Consider the following 19415-nt stretch of genomic DNA (forward strand, 5'->3'; position numbering starts at 1 on the left):
AAGTCTTCCATCCATCTCTTGTGGAGTTTGCCGTGGCACTTTCTTGTTGCTAGGACTGATGTAACATTAGTTGTTTGTAAAACAAGAGCTCATCTCAATCTGGTTGAGCACATTCAAGCGCAAAGGACTGTTAGCAATGTTTCTCAAAGGCAACGAACTCTAAGCTCAAAACATGTATATATTTGGCCTGTCATTAACTAGGGTATTTTGCACAGACAAATCATGTCACTGTCTGCTCAAATGCAAGCCCATCACCAGTGCACCTTGATATATACTCCTTCTTGTAACAGTTGTTCCCAAACCTACCTTTGTTTCCAGAAGAATTATGAACTGGAGAACTCCCTGATCATCATCTCACAGTTGGGAACAGTTGAGAATGTCTGTGCTTTGTACAAAAAGGGTCTCTTCTTCTGAGAGAAGTGTCTTCAGGAATCGAGCCCTAGAGAAGTTTCTAGCCCTGTGCTTCCCTTTGCTTCCCTCATTCCATGCATTTAGAGCACATCCATATCATCCCACAGGTTCTTGGTCAGTCTGGGAGAGGTGACAACACAGACTTGGCCTTTCAGTCTACTTTTAAGTTATTACTTTGCTGCTTCTTTCTGCTAGTTTGCAAATCTCAGATGAAACAGGGTGTTGTTTCTGAAGCCTGTACTAATTGCAATCACTGTGAAGGTGTTGCCTGCTTTGCCCCGTTAGTGCTGCCCATCATGTTCACATGGATCTAAAACAGGTATCAGCATCACCACCCCCAATGCTCCCATAAGAATGGCTGTAACATTCCTCAGCTCTGGATCACTGTCGAAGAGGAACCTTTGACATGGTCAGGGAGTTTTTGGGTAGATTTTCTTGTTTGTTTTTTAAACCCTTCCGTTCTGATGGTGGTAAGCAGCTGTTAGGTATCACATAAAGGCCTTAAGTGGTAAATTCCTTTTATATCACTTTTCTGAAGTAATAATTGCTTGTATTAGATGTCAAGGTGGTCCACACAACATATAGTGCAAAAATCTTATCCCTAAAAACTTCACTCTGCAGAAGTGCTCATTTGATGTAGCTGCAACAGCCCTTGAATGCATGGGGGACCTGGATGAAGTGGGAAAGGACGGTAACACCACCCTGTAGGGCCAGAATGTGCAGGTCCTGACTGGATAAACAAAGCGGAGGGCAGGGGGATGAGTGCAGTTTGGGATCCAAGCTCCTTGAACAGACAGACTTCAAAGTAGAGCTAGTGTTGTGTTAGCAGGGAAGACCCCAGGCCCATGCAAGTTTGCTCCCAGCCATGGGAACTCTGTTTCTAAAGTGAAGCAGCTGGCAAATGCTTTCACCTGTCAAGTATTCACAGTGTGCTCTGGACTTCAAACAGAGCATTTTGTCCTATTTTCACTACTTACTAAAAAAAGCCTAGAAACCAAACAGCAAAACCCAGTACACGAAGTTCATCTGAACAGAACCCCAACTCACTTGGTGTCAAAGTAACTTTGTGGTCTTGTTCTTGCATTAATCTTTGTGAAGGCACATGCAAAACATGACCTCTGAACAATTTGCACCTCTCCGTGAAACAGAGTTGCTCATTTGATGGAACACAAACTGCAAAGTCTCTTGGACTTACTTTTGCAACCCGGGTTTTTCTTCTAGCTGTAAGCCAAATCTTTGCCTGATATTTCAGTGCTGAAATTAAAAATAACGTGTCCCCATGGTCTGGGGTGAGGTTAGAGACAGCAAAACTCACATTAATGCTAGAGATCAGTCTGATCCCATGTGGGTGAGGCTAATCAGCACAGTCTGATACAAGGAGGAGTTTCAAGGGGAACAGCAGGTTTGGGGAGGCAGAGGCAAGTTCAGAGGTTGGGGATGCAGAGGGAAAAGAGCCAGGTGATCCCTACCAACTCTTATCCTTCCAGCATGTGTAACTCCCATCCCCCGTGGCCTTTGAGTTCAAAAGGCTGATGTTCGATACAACCAGTCGGCACAGCCACTTTAGCAACACAAGCCCAGCGCCACCCACATGGCTGGCCCCGCTCCAGCCCTGTCCTTGTGCTGTCCCTCAGCAGCAGCCGCCAGCCCCAGAGCCCGAGCACCGCTGCACGGACATGCCACAGTAGAGACGGGAACAACGGGGATGCTGGAAAAGGAATCTCCCCCTCTACATTTACTTTTCATTTATTTTCAATATGTGCAACTTAGATGCCATCAAACAGTGACAGTACCAAGTGCACAGACGGGCCTTAGCTGGCTGAGGGCTTTCAGGACGACTCCATCAGGCTGTGCTCACAACATAGCGGCTGCAGTTCTGTTGCAAAGTTCCATATTCTTTATCATTCTAAAGTTTTCAGTTGAAAGTTGAAATTCCAGAGGTAAAGCATACACTGCAATTGCCTTTCTTTTGTTTCCTTTTTTTTTTTTTTTAAAAAGAAAAACTTCTCAGAGCGATTTTGTAACAGGCAGGTTTTTCAGAAAGTGCAGGTGTGTGACCTCTCCACGCTAAGAGATACACAACTGTGTTTCTGCATGGGACAGGGAACTACTTTTGTGACACCACTTTTGTTTTACACAAAGGCACGCTTGCAATAAATTTTTACAAGTTTTGTACACCATGAGCTAAATTCTGAGTTCCAAAAATGTGAAGTGTGGCAACAATAACAAAATGGATTTATAGTATCACTCTGATATCTTGTCATGTGATTTTTTTTCTTCAACAAAGTTTGTTTACAATCAACAACTTTGAAATACAGTCAGATATATTGCCGGCTGCTTTTCTGTCTCATTTTTTTCTGGAATAGGTGGGAAAGATGTTTAGTTGCCCTCTGGGTGTCTAGGTGAAAGGATATGGAGAAAATACTGGTAGATAAAATGACAGGCTCTCACTCCAAGACCCTTAGAGGCAAAAGCCCGACATCTTTATCCAGCTGTTGAATACAAGGGCATTTCCTTTAGAAGGAACTGAGTTTAAAAAGCCTTTGAACATAGTCTGCACACAGGCCTAGGAAAGGGGGCTGGTGCCCACCTCCTGACACCCACAAGCGATGCTTCCCAGCCCCCTCAGGGCAGGGAGGGGGACACAAGGATGAGGCAGCTGTCCTGGTTCTCAGCAGTCTCTCTGCTGAATGGTGCCAGCCCTCTGTCCGTACTGCTCCGACTCTTCCTGGCAAGGTTTGTACCGTCAACAGTACCCACCAAAACCATGCGGCACCAGTGGCATTTGCAGGCAAAACCAGACACGCATCAACTGCAAATAACCACTGTGTCATAGCTCCAAGTCGACAAGTTACTACGACCTGGTTTAAACCTTAATCCAGAATGGGAGGCAGCCTTGCAGGAGAACACATAAGTGGGACTACGGGGGGTCTTTGCCAACGACCACAATAAAGATGCCCCCCACACCTTGGGCTTGTGTCTCTCACGCCCCCGTGGCTGCAGAGCATCCTCCGGGTACCTGCTAGTGTGGCTCAACACTGACCTCTTGCTGCGGTCTGTCAGATATCTGGAGTGTCTAAGTTGCTCAGGGTATTTCTTCATAGTAACTTGTTTTTTTTCCACAGGAAGAAATCTAGTTTGCATCTAAGTTGTCCAAATAAATATCTAGATTTTCAGGGAAAATAAAACTCAGAGAAGCAACCAGCAGTGTGCTCCTTGATCTATTTAACGTGTCTATGGACCCCATCTCTGGAGGTGAGTATTTTTCTTAAGTTGCTTAGCTAGTAGCGGAACAGGGGACAGCAGGATATTCCGGCATGTTCAACATAGCCAAGCTCTCAGAAATCTTTTCAACAAATAGGTAGCTGAATTAACAACCATAGTGTGTTGGTCTTCTAGACCCATCACACAATCAGCTCCTCTAAGAAACAGGCTCCTTTTCTCCTTTGCCTTGTATTTTTTGCACCACAACAGTCACTGCCGAGTAGCTGGGGAGCAACCCACGGGTGTCTGCTTTGAGACATCACATCCAAAACCAAGAAGTGATCAAACCACGCTGCTTGCCTGCAGCACACAGCAGAGCCTGGCTCATCCCAAACGAGTGCCAAGGCTGGAAACATGCAGGCACATCATCGGGGGGATGGACTGGCACAAACACCCCCCAGCAGGTGTCAGGGCTCCCCGAGATGCGAACAGCCAAACACAGCACCTGCAGCCACGGGTGGTTCCATGCATCGCTCCACAGGCACACAGGGGCAGAAGGGACCTACAGGGATGATTACAAGCCCCTGCAGCGAGACGAGCTGCATGCCAGTCGAGAAGTTCAGCTGTGTCACAATCCAAATGAGAATTTCTCCAAGCTCGCTGTCACGGTTGGAAAACCAAGCCCAGCAGCACGTCGCTTTGCTCCCTGGATGTACCGTGACCAGAGGTAACGCTGTGTGTAATCAGCACGATCAGAGTTGTGAGAAGCAATGCAAATCATCTTTAACACACTAATCGAATAAAACAAGGAATTTAATTTGTGAAAATATGAAATTCAAGATCTCATTAACACTCAGAGACACACACACATATATACATAATCTCAGCACTGTCACTTCAAACAATGCCATCCATTCAGATCAGGGCAAGGCCTGCAGTAACTCAATCTCCTGTAAAACTATTCTCAGGAGAATTTGCAATTAATAATTCCAACGACGTAGTCATTCTTAATTAAGCCATACTTAATATTCTATTTTACGGTGTTTTCTAATATCCTGCTCCACTTGCCCCTCCGTCCCCAGAGAGGAGCAGAGCAAAAAGCATGCTGAGCCACAGCCGCTGCAGAGGGGGACACCCCCAGCCACCGCCAAGCCAAAGCATCAGAGGTCTTCATCCAAGACTTGAAAAAGCACTTCACACATGGGAATGAACGGCATCTCACCAAACCCCTGCAAAGCAAAGCCACCTCAACTCTCTTCAGAGACCGTCTCTGTGCTCCAGTTTCCTTAAGATCACAGCAAGGGTCAGATCACAGCCAACCCCAGTGTTGTCTTTGGGAGCGAGGGTTTAAGAAGCCAAAAGATTGTAAGGATTGAGAAGCCGGAGACCTCTCTGCCTCTTCTGCTGTTCCCAGTTCCTCAGTGGAGGCCTTGGATGGGATTCCTCAGAAACATCTGCACGGGATTCAAGTATTTTACCAGTGTTAGCTTTTTTTTCACAATTTGTTTCCTGTTACAGGTTTTGCCTGCGAACCTGCAACCCCCGCTTCCTTCAGCCAAAAAGCAAGAGCAGAAACAAAGCAGGTTATCAGGCTCATGGGGAATTCACAATCCACAAACCTAGGTGAGAATGACCTCCCCGGATCAGTCAGGCCAACCTCCTGCAGTGCAGCCATCGCTCCACACTGGCCCAGAGGCAGCTGGTACCAACTGTGGCATGAACATGCTGAGGTGCAACAAGCCAAAATACACTTCTTTTCATAACGCCACACCTCGGGGCTGTATTGCAACCTTAAAAGAAGGGTTAGATATTCCTGCTGCCAGATTTGGCCTCCCCAAGAACAACAAGGCAGGATTTAAAATCACAGTATTGTCTCCTACCCTTTGGGGAAACAGCAAAGTAAACCGCTTCAGTTTCTTCTGGACAGACACAAATTTAAAAAACAAACAAACTCACCACCACCAAAAACAACCATATAACAAACACAGAGAGGTACAACGATGCCAAATAATAATCTACGAAAATGGAAATTCATGAGGGGAAAATAGGGGAAGGGAGAAACATACAATTAATTTGCTGTAAATAAGATTAGTATCTGCAGCCAGCCGCACCAAAATAAACTGCAAATCACTCTCAAGAATTGGAAAAATTTATTGCCTACTAGTGTACCTGTATCTCAAAGACTTTTAACATTGAAACTGTTGGAGATAAAGACAAATATATGAACTACTGTACATATGTATCTCTTGAACATTTGGACTAGAAAAACTGGTCTCCAAACATAAACAACTCTATCTCCACACGGCTACAGAAGAAAGCCCCATCCAACACTGGCAAAGGAAAATGTCATTCTGTACCTGTCAGTTTTCCTCCAGTTTGTGCATGCTGTTCCTCTTCCCATTGTCACTCTGATTCATCTTTTTTCAGTCCTCTTCATTACTGTGCCAAACAACCCACTACTGCCTAGTACTGAGCTACTTCTGAGATTGGATGTGTCACGGTTCAGCCCCAGTCGGCAACTAAGCGCCACGCAGCTGCTCGCTCACTGCCCCCACAGTGGAATGGGGAAGAGAACCAGAAGAGTAAGAGTGAAAAACACTCATGGACTGAGATAAAGACAGTTCAATAAATAAAGCAAAAGCCGTGTATGCAAGCAAAGCAAAAGAAGGGATTCAGTCACCACTTCCCATGGGCAGGCAGGTGTTCAGCCATCTCCAGGACAGCCGGGCTCCATAACATGTAATGGTTACTTGGGAAGACAAACGCCATCACTTTGAATACACACCACCTCCCACCCCCCCTTCCCGCCCCATTCCTCCTTCTTCCCCCTCAAATATATGCTGAGCATGACATCGTATGGTATGGGATAATCCTCTGGTCAGTTGGGGTCAGCTGTACTGGCTGTGTCCCCTCCCAGCTTCTTGTGAACCTGACATGGCATGAAAAGCTGAGAAGTCCCTGACTGCTTAGCAACAACAAAACATCAGTATGTTATCAACATTATTCTCATTCTAAATCCAAAACAAAACAGCTACTAGGAAGAAAATTAACATGCCCAGCTGAAATCAGGGCAGGATGGGAGAGGCAACCCAACAACTAGCTTAATATTAGCATAACGTTTTTGTGTTGAAATAATCACCTTTTTCATTCCTAATCCACGATTAACATAGAGCAGGTAGAATGCTCTGTTCAGAAAAGCAATTTTGAAAGTGCCACTGCAGAGTTCCACAGTCTGCCTTTTCAGACACTGGATAATGTCAAACGTTTACTAAACTGAAGAGACATGGTGACCCACAGTCTGAAGCCAGTCTGAGCAATCAATGCTATTAAATACTGCAAAGTCAGGTTTAATAAACTTGTTGAAATAGTAGAGATATTAACACTTTTAATGAAGAAAATTCGTTACTGCTGCCAGGAGCTTGGTGTATGTTACCCGGGACTAGAAAAGCTCTGACATATTTGAAAGGAACATTAGTAGGACTCAGACCAGCTGCTCAACATCTGTATTCCTTACAGGGGTCTTGGCCCATGCAATAAATAGACATTAGATTGTTTAAACAAATCATCTTTATTCAGCAGCACTCTCTTGCCTGGGATAACAGCAGCCAATTTCAAGGCATTGTGCACTACAGTGATTTTAGAAGCTGCTTTTACATTGCATAAAACATATCTGCCTTCCCCTGGCAAGTGTGCACAGAGCAGGCGTAGCCACTCGAGTGGACTCAGTGGGTGCCAGCAACAGTGCTCTATTGCTCCTGCAATGAGCAAATGAGATTCCTGACCTTTTGTTCCCATGAGCCACCATGAACAACTTATTTCCTTGTGATTTGCCCAATAACATCACCAGCAAATTTAAATGGGAACATCTATAGAGGCAGAGTGGTTCAGCAGACCAGCTGTAAACCACAGACCATGAACGGCTTGCAAGGTGCTGGGATGAACATTTCTTTGATCATCATCATCTCCCAGAAGAGCTGCCTGCAGGAGAGGTGACGGGGCACCCTCTGAGCAGGGGCGCCAGGTACCTGACAAAACCGGGCTGCAAGGGAGCTCCCTGCTGCAGCTCAAATTGCAGTGCTAGAAATCCTGTCCTGCAGCTACATAGCTGGGGACCCAACCTCATGCCTGTGCATCAGGTTTAACCACCAGGATATGCCAGACCAGCCAGAACCAACCCTTCTCCCCATGTGCTTGCCCTACCTGTTGTCACCTCAGTTTTACAGTTCCTGGTCCCCACCAGACCTCCTTTCATGCTGCAAATAACCAAATCGCTTTGACTCTACCCAAAAGGGAGAAAACTAGAACAGGAAGACAGAAAGATGTCCTCCTACTGTTTCTTTTCGAATAACAAGGAGTTATTTATGGTTAAGTTAATTGTTGCAGGACAGCAGAGCCTTCTCCCAGCTGACAGAGCCTCTCCGGCAGTGACAGCCTTGCAGCAGCCTGCAGGATTCTTATGCCTGAGGTAGGTTAACCCAGTTTCTCATGTGGTTAATGAAACGCAGCTGTGGATGAGTTTTGCTGTAGCTGCTGTCCTTGGGGACCTTACACAAAGGCTGAAGCACCCAGGAACGCATGAGCAGCTCTGTCTCCTTAAGACGGTTTTGCTTAAAAATGGGTGGTTGCAAAGTCATCTTCCCCCACTGAAAACAAAGCATAACATCTTACCTGGAGTCATGTCCCAAAGAAGTGGCAAGAACAGCAGATGTGTAGATCTCTAAGCTGCTCAAAGCAGTGGGGAGAAGGTAGAGCAGGAGTGTTTTAGGAAAGGGTGGTAAAGGGTCAACTGTCATTGAATGTTTTGGACCTTTGACACCTTCACACAGGCCTTGAGTTTCATGGGGTGTTCCCTGAGCATCCCAAGCGGAGCTCTGACCAAAAAGCTTTGCTGTAACTTTGCAGCAGCATTTGGAAAACGACAGAGGACTTGCGCTTGGTGTGGCTGCCAAAAATTAATTAAAACAACAAAAACAAACTAAGGAGAAGACTGTGCATATGACAGGGTTCATCAGTCAAATCAGGTAGAGCTTGTGCTTATTACATGCATCAGACCAAACTCCTGCAGCGAGCTTTCTCTACCTTTCCACCTCCTCAGGGCTAATTTAAGAGCTGTTCTTGGCAGCCCATAATAATCACAAGAAAAAAAAAAAAATCAAACTCTCTTCTGCCAAAAGGAAGAAACTGGAACAGGGAAACCAGCAGGAAACTTGTCTTGCTGCCATCTCTGTCTTTCCTACAGAAACTTGTGCTCCAGGGCATCCAGTCAAAGCAAATGCAGCTGCCTGCGGGAGGGACGGCTGGAGCCCCCCAGGAGAGAAGCTGTGCAAGCAGGGGCTGCTCTGCGGGGACAGGGAAAGCCCCTTCCCACAGACAAAAAACCAGCAGGGACTGGTACATATAGGTGAACACAGAAATAACCCTATCATACAGAGAAGCAGACAGACAAGCGTTTTCTCTGCGGATACCTTATGCTCAGGCAGCCTTTTCTGTACCTACAGTCCCCCAATCTTTCCTGCAAGAGGCATGAGTGGAAACCGCCCCTGCCCTGAAATTCAGGCCTTGGCAAAACAGAACGTGTCAGCTCGCTCACTGAGCTCTTCACATATTGCAACCGCAGATCGACAAAATGCTTAAAACACATCTGTGGCTACTCTTGCTCCAGCCTTCGCAGACTCAGGGAGTGAGGCCGATGTGAACGTCACCTCCAGTGCCAATAGTCAGGCAAAACCAGAGTGGAGCAAGGAGGCTAAAAGGTCGTGTTCAACTCACATGGATTTGGACCCACCCTTTATGCCCCCATGAAATGACCTTTCATTTAACCAGGTCAAAATAAGATACACCTTTTCCTCTCAACATTAAAGTGAATGCTTCTCTCCTCTCTCCTCTTCTCTTTTCATCTTTCCAGAAAGCTGATCGATGGTCCTTGCTTCAAGGGCATTGCCTGTTCCCAGCAGGCTCAGTTCAGCTCCACACAGGCTGGGCACACCTTCACCTTCATTGCCAGAAATCATTTTTATCCACATTAAATGGATAACAATGGTATAGTACTGGCACTGACAAAATCCAGTGGGGCTGGTTCCCGCCAACCCCACAGTGCAGGAGTCCCCAGGCTGCAAAGGCTGCTTCCCCTTTCTGTCATCATTTCTCCAGTGATGGAGCCCAGCGTGTCTCATCTTGAACCAGGGCCCTCTTTGTGCCAGGTGAGGACATTCAGAAACTCACATAAGCCTTTCTCCAAGCACTGCTAATAAAGGTCTAAATTCAGATGCAGCACAAATATTACCACATCCAGGGTAATGGAAAATTCCATGGCATGTTTTCAGGGGCCCATAAAAACTTGCTTTCTTCAGAAGTCTGTGGGAGCTCTCAAAGTCTGTCCTTAGGGACTGTGCAAAGAGACACCAGAATGTCAAAGATGCTGTCTTCTACCTAAGAGGCTATTGAGAATGCTGATTCTTACTGGTTTATATCTGTAGGCATATGGAATTTAATCCCTGAAGGCATTAGATTTCTGCTATTCACAATAAAAAAGAAAATTAATTTCCTGACCTTTCCTAGGCCCATTTTTTTTATGTTTAATCTTTCTAGGTGAAAGTCTGAAATTTAAGAACTGTTTGCCAATGTAGTATCGAAATAAATCAAGAACTCTTTTGTATTTTCTGCAAGAAGTTAAGGAGACCGCTTGGTCAGTAAGCTGTAGCAAAGAAAGGTAATTTGAAATGAGAGCTGGAGATGGAATTCTCCACCAAACATATTAAATATCAGCTGCTCGGTAATTACTGCTGGGTGTTCTCAGCTGGCACTGCTGCCTGGCCCATTCCTGGCAATGCTCTGTTGCTCACCCACCTGCTCTTCTCCAAGACACTCCGTGCATCCCTGTGCTTGTCCAGCCTTGGGTTTGAGCTGCACAGAGCGGCTCAGCTGGAAACTGTCAGCCAACATGGGCCAAAGGGTGTGCTGACCCAGCATCCAGACTATGACAACAGCAAGTGCCTAAGGACAGATCCAAGGAACAAGATCAACACCAAGTAATCTTTCCTCCACCTGCCCCACCAAGCTCCCATCAGTCTGACTTAATTGATCTCCTGGTGCATATTTTATGTGTGTGCATGTTTTACCTCCCTTTTTTTCACTGAAAGGCTTTTCACATCCTTGAAGTAATTTGCAACAGTGTGAAGTACTTATGTTATCAACTTGGTATCAGAAAACATCCTTTTTTATGCCTTCTCATTCACTGTAAAGAACAACCAAGTTTTAACTCCCTGTCTGTATTCTCCTTACTGTTCATGATCTGACCTCTTCTTGTACAGTCAACAGGCCTTTCTAGCTCAAATGAGATGGAACAGGACAATTCCTGCTCCTTGCTGATAGGGAAATAAAATGACCCGTGACATCCACTCTATGCCACTTGCCTTGTAGTTGAGCTACGTCTGCCTCCTTTATTCCATTTTACCCACACCTCTTAAGATTTAGCAGCATACTGTGTGCAAATACTTTGATCTATTCCAGCACATAATCCTGTTATGAAAAACGGGAACCACAACAGGTCAGAGGTCCCAGGTAGATGAACAATTTTGGGGATGTGCCCTACACAAACTGAAAGATCCTCGAGAGTATCAGTTCAGATCAGTAGCCTGCAAGCACTGCTTGGGGACATCTGGACGTGTTTTGTTGTTTTCATCCCAAACCTCCCCCCTTTATCATCACCTACTGGTGCAACATTGATTTACCTCACTATGCTGGATTTGCTCTAAGTCAAGGAAGATGTACCACCCCTCAGGATCACTGACTCAAAGCCACGTCTTTAGACCAGCTGTCTGTCTCTGCTGTAGAATCATAGAATCATTTGGGTTGGAAAGGACATTCACACATCTTTCTCTTCTACTTTACTTTTTTTTTTTTTTTTAAATCTTTTCTACATAGGCATCAGGATACCAGTAACAGTTTCATCATCTTTTGTAGTTCCTACTATGAGGGAAGCCCGGACCTCACCAGTGACCTAAAGACGCCACCCTCTCCCAAATAACTCATTCAATAGGAAAAGCAAAACCGATGCCTTCATACAGTTCTGAAGCCAGCTGGCAGAGCCTAACACCAGTATGGTTTGGGCCATACCACACAAAACACAAACTGCATACACAATGGAGTATTTTCTTTCTCAAGATTGTCTAAACCAAAGTGTTACGTCCCTTCCAAGTAGGGATGTCCCTATCAAACATTAGCTTGATGTTGAAACGGAGAGTTTGATGCAATTTAAAAACTAACTCCCTCCTCTCTCGCCGCTACAGGCACCACGGGGCTAAGACTCAGGTATCAGCAATAAAGCTCTTTTGGTATAAGCAGTAATAGTTATTATTATTATTAAAGGCATCTCAACTGGAAAACAAAATAGAACATAGCCCAGGCGCTCTCATGAAAACAAGAGGCTTTATTTTATGGCCTAGTTACGCCAAGCTCAACCAGTTTCCAGCTACTGAACGTAACTTTTTTTTCTCCAGCCTTCCTCACGTCCCACACCAGCTCACTGCCACCACCAGCCGCTCCTCATGCTCCTTCCAGCTGCTGCTGGCTCACAGACCAGCACAGGACAGTGACAAAACCGTGCCCCAAGGCTCACAGAGATGAGCAGGGAGGGACAATACTGTAAGCAGGTGCTGGGTCCTGCTGCTCCACAGGATGGGAAAACTGCTTTTCTGTTTCACTGATGCTAGAGGGGGGAAGTCCAACATCATCCCCCTCACCTACTTTTGGTTGTGAAACTCTGCCACCCTCTCTGTGCCAGCTCCAGCGTTCTAAACCCTTCAAAAAGCCAACTGAGCTCTCCAAGACAGATAGAAAAAAAGTTAATATTGTCCTGATGCTTTATGGACTTGTCTAATGGAACAGGCCCCGCTGCCAGCACAAGGGAGGAAAGGCAGGGTCCACTGATACAGGTATGGCAGAAAAAACAGCTGTTTGCTACTTCCAGATCCTTTTTAATTTAAAAAAACCCATATAAAACAACACAAAAAACCAAGAAAAGCTAAACCACACACACAAAACAACAAAAAAGAAATCCAACAACACTACCCCCACCCCCCAACAACAACAACCAAACCCAAGAAACCCTTGGATTGAAAACATCTGCTGGATAGAACTAGCGACTTTATATCAAATGGGTCCCTCTTCCTGCATACAGAGCAACAACACGCTGCTGTGCTGCAAGAAATCAAATCAAATCAAAAGGGTATTTTGCACCCATTCAGACAACCTTTGGAGGGCTGTACAGAGAGAACATCTGTGGACTGTCTTTATTGCCAATTTTTAAGCTTGATTACTAGCATATCTTAAAATAGCTAGTGGATGTTAAGCCGTAAATAAAATGTGCAGTCTGACAAAAGATGCTACCCTGACATTTGTGCTCATTCTGTAATCATGGTTTATTATGCCAGACTATTTTTTTTAGTGGTTTCTATTAATTTGGAATCATTCTCTACAGGAACAAGCCTCTTGCTGGAGTCTTCTCTAACAAACTCTTGCTATGAAATTATTCACTGTATTTCAGGCTGGATGAGGACTACATAAATTTTGTAGATTTTCTGCATTTAATAGACATCTAAGTAAGTCAAAGTAGACATTGGCATTTGTATACAAAAATATAACATTTTAAAATAGCTAAGGTTATGGCAGTAGCATTTGGGCAGGAACTGGACAATGGTCTATAGGACCTATCTTAAGACAACAGTCCTTACCTCAAGCAGATTTCAGCCTTTCAATCTCTCCCAATATTTAGCTTCCTTTCCAAACACACGCAGGCATCTTCTTGAAAAAATCTGGACTTAAAATATGTTTCACTTAATCCACAGAGGAAAAATGAAACATTTCCTTACAAATGTGGTATAAATACATCTGATTTTTATGCAGTGATAGGCAAGCAGAGTAAACCCATACAGAGAAACCAGCTACAAAGCATGACCTGAAATTCCAGCAAAGAAACTACACTGAATGGGAGACTTTTTCATATCTATTTGGATATAAGGTAAAGGAAACAATGGAGTTTTGGTGAGAAGTAATGCAAAATCTGCTGGATGGTTCATTCAGTCCAAATACTTATACTAAGAACCTTACTGAGTACTCACTGAAAATGCATAAGACTCAAGGCAGAGACATAGAAGACATACTTCTACATTTAACATTTAATTAGATTAAAAGCTTCTACTGCCAGAAGCCTGTTTTAATTATCTGTGAGCACTACCTGTCAGCCCATAGCTGTCAAAGGGCATTTCAGATGGAGAATCCTCACTTCAGTTCTCAGATACAATCTGCAAATGGAAGGTTTTTTTCTTTTGCTCACTGCAGTTTGACATGGTATTTCATTTTTGCCAGCCATAAAGATCTATTTGCTTGATTTAACTTAGACTTTTTGAAACATGTCAACTAGTCACTGACTTCTGGCACACAGGTGGAGTAAGTTTGTACCCAAGAACATTCTTTTCCTATAGCCTGATAGGTAAAAATGTTCCTGTCAATACAGAAATGTTTTAATATTTCCTATAAATGCTTCTGCAGGTTATGCCAGCTGGTCATATCCTTTGGGCTAAGTGTAAAGCTCAGTTTCGTAAACCAGGAGCAAAGATCCTCGTCCCGTGTGCCACAGAGAGTGGGAGAGAAGGATGTGCCCCAGGAACTGACTTGAGGCAACTCTGAAGCTGGACAAAACATCAGACGGCAGATTCTTTGTTTTTATTTACTTCATTAATTCTCCTTCCCCTTCACCCTCCTGGAGAGCACCGTACCATCTCCTGTGGCAGGTGATGCTGCCATCGAGCCCCATGCCCTGCCTGCAGCCCCACGGACAGATCTCACAGATTCACAGCTGCTCAGGATTTGCTATGGATTTGCTCCTTCCCCAGCTGTGCCAGTGCAAGTTCATTTGCAAGCTCTCTAAACTAGACCCGTGAAGTGTTTGACTCCCCAGACACCTTTCTTCTTGTTAAAGAGTCTTTTTTTGTTATAAATATGGAGTATTTAAGATGTAGCTTCAAGTGCACCTCAGACATCTGAATTACTACCATGCACAATACAGAGCAGAGATATAACATGAGCAGATGAGGACAGGCAACCCCATTATCTTTGAGTCCTTCCACGCTGCAGGAGCCCCTGCCCTGCTCGGCACAGTTGTCTCTGGCAGCAGAGGGACAGTGGAAGCCTCAAGAAGATCAGGCCTGATGGGGCAGGAAGGAGGCTGCCTCGGCAGTGTATTGTCAGTGTCAAGTCACTCCTCAAGGTAAAGCAGCTTCCAAAATAACACAATTTCCTCAAAGTTACCATACTAATTCAAATACGAATTCTCTTTTCATAAATGCAAATACATACTCACATAAACACACTTTTAGAACGGGAACTTTACGAAACAACCAAGTCAACTGAAGCATTTGAAAACTACTTCAATTTACAAGCTCCAGGCAGACTTCTTGGTTTTTCTCCATTATATTAAGCACCACACCTTTATCTATAAAGCATTCTTCTTTATTTAAGTTAAACAATTTTTCAAGGATGGTTTCCATCTATAAAATGAACAAAGTACAAGCTCTGTACAGCAGACTTTTCAAACCAACTGAAAAAACAGTTTCCAAACTATGTTTTGAAAATCTGCAAAACAAACAGTATCACCATTCTTGCTCTGAAGATGGTAAGAAAAGTTCTCAGGAGACTCCATCACAACTTGCTTCAAGGGCTCTTACTTTATCTTTCAAATGGGCGAATTTCTTGAACATTAAAAACCCCTAAGATCACAGTAAGTAACTTTGGCACACTGTCATGTAAACGTAACAAAAGGATACCACTTCTTGTCTGTTCTTTCAAAGAAAAGCAACATACAGCTCCTATATTCAACCCCCTATGCACAGTATCCATGGGGAATTAGTGAAACTATTCCTATGTTACATGATGGCAGTTGACATTAAAGACATGAGAGGAGAAATATGGATTTTTTACTAGCAATTCTGATTCAGAGATAAAAGGCAGGTCAATATTCAGAGTTGCAACTGCTGATTTCACTTAGTACTACCCTTACTATTGAAGTTGCAAATACCTCCACAGTTAGAAGCTGACTGGCTGAGATTTTTCTTTTCATTTCTGTTTCTCAAAACCTCAAACAACTGACTTGCTGCTGAGCCCTTACTTCAGTGTTCATTTTTCAAGAATATGAAGAAATCTACTGCTATGTTTATGAATCACGGTCTTCAAGGTCTGAGCTAGGTTAGAAGTCTATAGATAGGGGGAGAATAAAAGCTGAAAAATAATTTATCCACTGTATGGCCTCTAAAACAGGCAAGTTGTGGAGAAAATGGATTGTGAAGAAGAAAAAAGTGTTAATTATTCATTTAAAAAGTCACATGATGGGTAGGAGAAACTGGAATTAATGCCCCCATCCAAAAAGTACACAGGTACTTGCAAGTCGGCTTCAGACACACAAGGTATTCACAGGCATATTAACTGGCCCAGTTAAAGCCATCTTGCCCAGAAAAGTACCACTTGTACACCTAACACGTAGATGCAGCCAACGGAAACTGAAAAATCAGGAACTACTCTACTTCCAGGAACAAGGAAAGAGGGGAACTGTACCAGTATACTGCAGTACAGCACATGTTTTTCATCTCCTTAGGATCAACCGTTACATTTTTCCGAGATCCATCATCTTACCAAAACCACATCCTGGCACTGCATGTCTGCACTAATTTTTGTCCATGCTATCTTGCTTTTTAGTACTTATTTACCTTTTCATTTTAAAAGCTCATTGAAGCATTTGCTTTTAATAAAGTATATAGTCTATGCAAACATAAGAAAGAACAGGTCAAAGTTGGGGTTAACTTCGACACTTATTTAAATACAAAAATGACTTCAGCTGGACTGAAGCTGCAAAATGCACTGGTTCTCAGATTAAAAACACATAGGGTCTGCTGGTATCCAGGCTGATTCCCAGAGCCAAGCCTGAAACCATTCAAAAGCTCCATTTACAGAAACAAAACAGAATTCCCCAGTAGTAGGTCTATAAATTAAGCAAGTGCAATTCAGAGATATTACATAGCTGCTCATCCTTGCAAGTCAAAACTCAGATCTTGTACTGTCAACAGTGACATTACTATTTTGTCTTACTTCTACAACTCAAAAGGGGAGTTTAAGACAACTTCTTTTCATTAGGGCCCAGAATAAAGCTATGCTGAACCCACATGACTGCATGAAAGATCTGCATTGTTTCTATAATTTTGTAACAAAGGAGGAAGTATTTTCAAGACAAAGTACTACAGAAATGATCAACACAAATATAAAGTACAAGTTTAACGTTATGCAGAGCACATGTAATGAATTTCCAAGTTGGAATAAACAATCCGAGCAATCACCTGTGCAGACGCATTGCCTTTTTCTGCTATTTTCTTTCTCCTCCTGAGCTTCATCATCTCCAGTGAGGGTAAAGTAGTAAGAAGTAGATCCAGTTTGCAAAGCAAAAGCATCCAGTGTTAGCACGGACATCACACTCAGCAGCACAAAATCTGCACCTTCATAAAGCTTCACTCACCTCCCGTTTCTGGTTATACATATGTTGATCACTTCATTGATAATTATAGGGTGATGAAAACTCATACAAATTGTTGGGAGCTGACAATATATATACTTTTATATATTTATATTTATAGTCCATCATAGAAAAGTTCATATTCAAATTACCAAGTACACACAGGAGAAAAAAAAAAAAAAACCTTTCAAAATGACACTTGTGTTTCTGGAGATGACAAACCATGACTTCTATGCAAATGGATTTTTCAAATGACCACCTCCTAGTAATTTTTCCCACCCTCCCTCCCACACTGTTCCCCACAGGTGTTTCTTCAGATCCTTTTTTTATCATACATCAGTTGTTCCTAGAGTTAATTATCTGCTGTGCAAGTACATAACTGAAGACAGAAAGGAATTGTTGAAGTCTTCACACCAAGAAGGAATTGTGCTGCGGTCATGTTCAGTGACACCTTTGCAGTGCTCCAAGCCCCCTGGATCCTTGGTGTCTGCTTCAGCACTCTCCTACTTTCAGATAAAGGTGGAATACTGAGGTATATAAGTTCCGTGGAAAGTTTTAAGAAATACATCAGTAATTCAATAAAAACTTTGCCCAACGTCTATGAATTGAAACAGCGTTTTGCTTCTAAGTCCTTCTACTGCTGCAGATTAAGTGTGAATTTCCACTGCTGTGACAAGGAAGGACTGCAGATCTCAACGGTGAGACCACCATTCTTGGCGTTTCGGCTGTCTAGACAGAGGTTGCTGCCAACGTGCCTCAGTTTAGAATTGCTTTCAATTTGTTCCCATTTCTGCAAGAGAAAATACAGTTATTGAGCTGGAAAAGCAGGGAAAGGGCGAGTTCTGCGTCCTGTCCTTTGAAGCCTCCATAGGCTTCCCTGGCTCGTGCTTGGGAAAGCTGTGAAAACTGCAGTAACAGTATGCAGTTTAGGCGATCCTTGAGGTTATAGCAAGCCTTGCCAAAACAACAGTTCATTCAACTAACACTCTGCAATAAATACAGAAGACAACAAATCATTTTCTTCTACTTCAGCACTTCTCAAATATGCTGTCATACCACATTACCTATGTGAAACCTTTAGTCTGAAGAAAAAAGAAAACAAACACAAAACCTGTCCACATAACACTACAATTCCGAATGTAGAGAATCAAGTAGCACATTTACTAAAGACAACTTTACAGAAATCCAGAAATCTGTCAGACACCTTTCAACTACACAGAAGACAGGCAGTCGATCTGTGCTGTCAGAAGCTCAAGGTGATGCCAAGCATAGGCTAAATCCCAAATACAGTATGTTAAAAGTTTTTTCTGTTTTATTTCCAACATACTGTGCTTTTAAGCCTTATCAAGAAAATCTTGCTTCCTTAGTTGCCTTTTCTGAAAAGCGGCAAGAATATTCTTCCTTCATCAAGGAACAGCATTTTAGCTTTCTGTCTGCAAAAACCAAGGTAGAAAAGCAAGGAAGCTGGCAGCCAATCTGAACTGATGACTTAGCAGAAAGAAATGAATTGTTATACGACTAGATCAAAAAGAGGGTATGACTCTGCAAATGTGATTTTCCTCAGGCATAGGAAACAGATGAAGTTGCAATGCTGCATTAATAAAAATGAACTGAAGGAGTCCTCTGCTGTTATGAACAGGTCACAGCTGAAAATAGGAAAGCCAAACCACACTCTTCTGAAACACAGTCTGCATAATCTTCAAACTTCACTGAATAAGACCTTTCAAAAATACATTGTGGAACATATATTCTATTTCAGAAAACAGACATAGCAGTTGAAGACTGTTACACATCAATGCTGTTGGACGAAACCTTTACATAAGGCCACTGTTGTGGTAAAAACTCTCTATGTTCATAAAAGATTGCTGCTGATCTGTGAAAAGCTCGGTACACAAGCTCATTCCTGCTGCTCTGCCTGGATGTCACACAGCCTAATTTCACACACACAAACAACAGCGAGACAGAATGAAGAACAGAACAGACAGAAGACGAGATTGCCAGTGCAGGTTCCTGCACTCCCATTTCCAGTCCTTGTTTTGCATTCATGTGCAGTCACGTCATACTGACCTGTCTGCTGTCGTTTTCCCTACAGCCCTGAAGTTTTATTAGTGAACCAGGTGCTCTGTCCACAACAGTAAGGCACAAATCCATATGTTTCACTGACTTGTCCTTTGTTAAGGCCCATTCCTAGAAAAATGAAGAAAAAAAAGTGTACAAAATTGTGTGTACTAACATATGCAGAAGG

At 43.4% G+C, this 19415-nt stretch overlaps 1 protein-coding gene across 1 annotated transcript in view; it reads right to left on the bottom strand.

Annotated features, from left to right (window-relative positions):
• Positions 1-16856: 16856 nt before the first annotated feature.
• GALNT2 (polypeptide N-acetylgalactosaminyltransferase 2) overlaps positions 16857-19415 on the bottom strand; it is a 93274-nt gene continuing 90715 nt past the window's right edge. Inside the window, exons 15-16 of the mRNA XM_080342213.1 lie at positions 19238-19357; positions 16857-17960 (exon numbers count right to left, since the gene is read on the bottom strand). Coding sequence (XP_080198339.1) covers positions 17805-17960; positions 19238-19357 — 276 coding nt within the window. The 3' untranslated portion in view covers positions 16857-17804. The remainder of the gene's footprint in view (positions 17961-19237; positions 19358-19415) is intronic.

This window comes from Nesoenas mayeri, assembly GCF_963082525.1.
Source record: "Nesoenas mayeri genome assembly, chromosome: 3".
NCBI lineage: Eukaryota > Metazoa > Chordata > Aves > Columbiformes > Columbidae > Nesoenas > Nesoenas mayeri.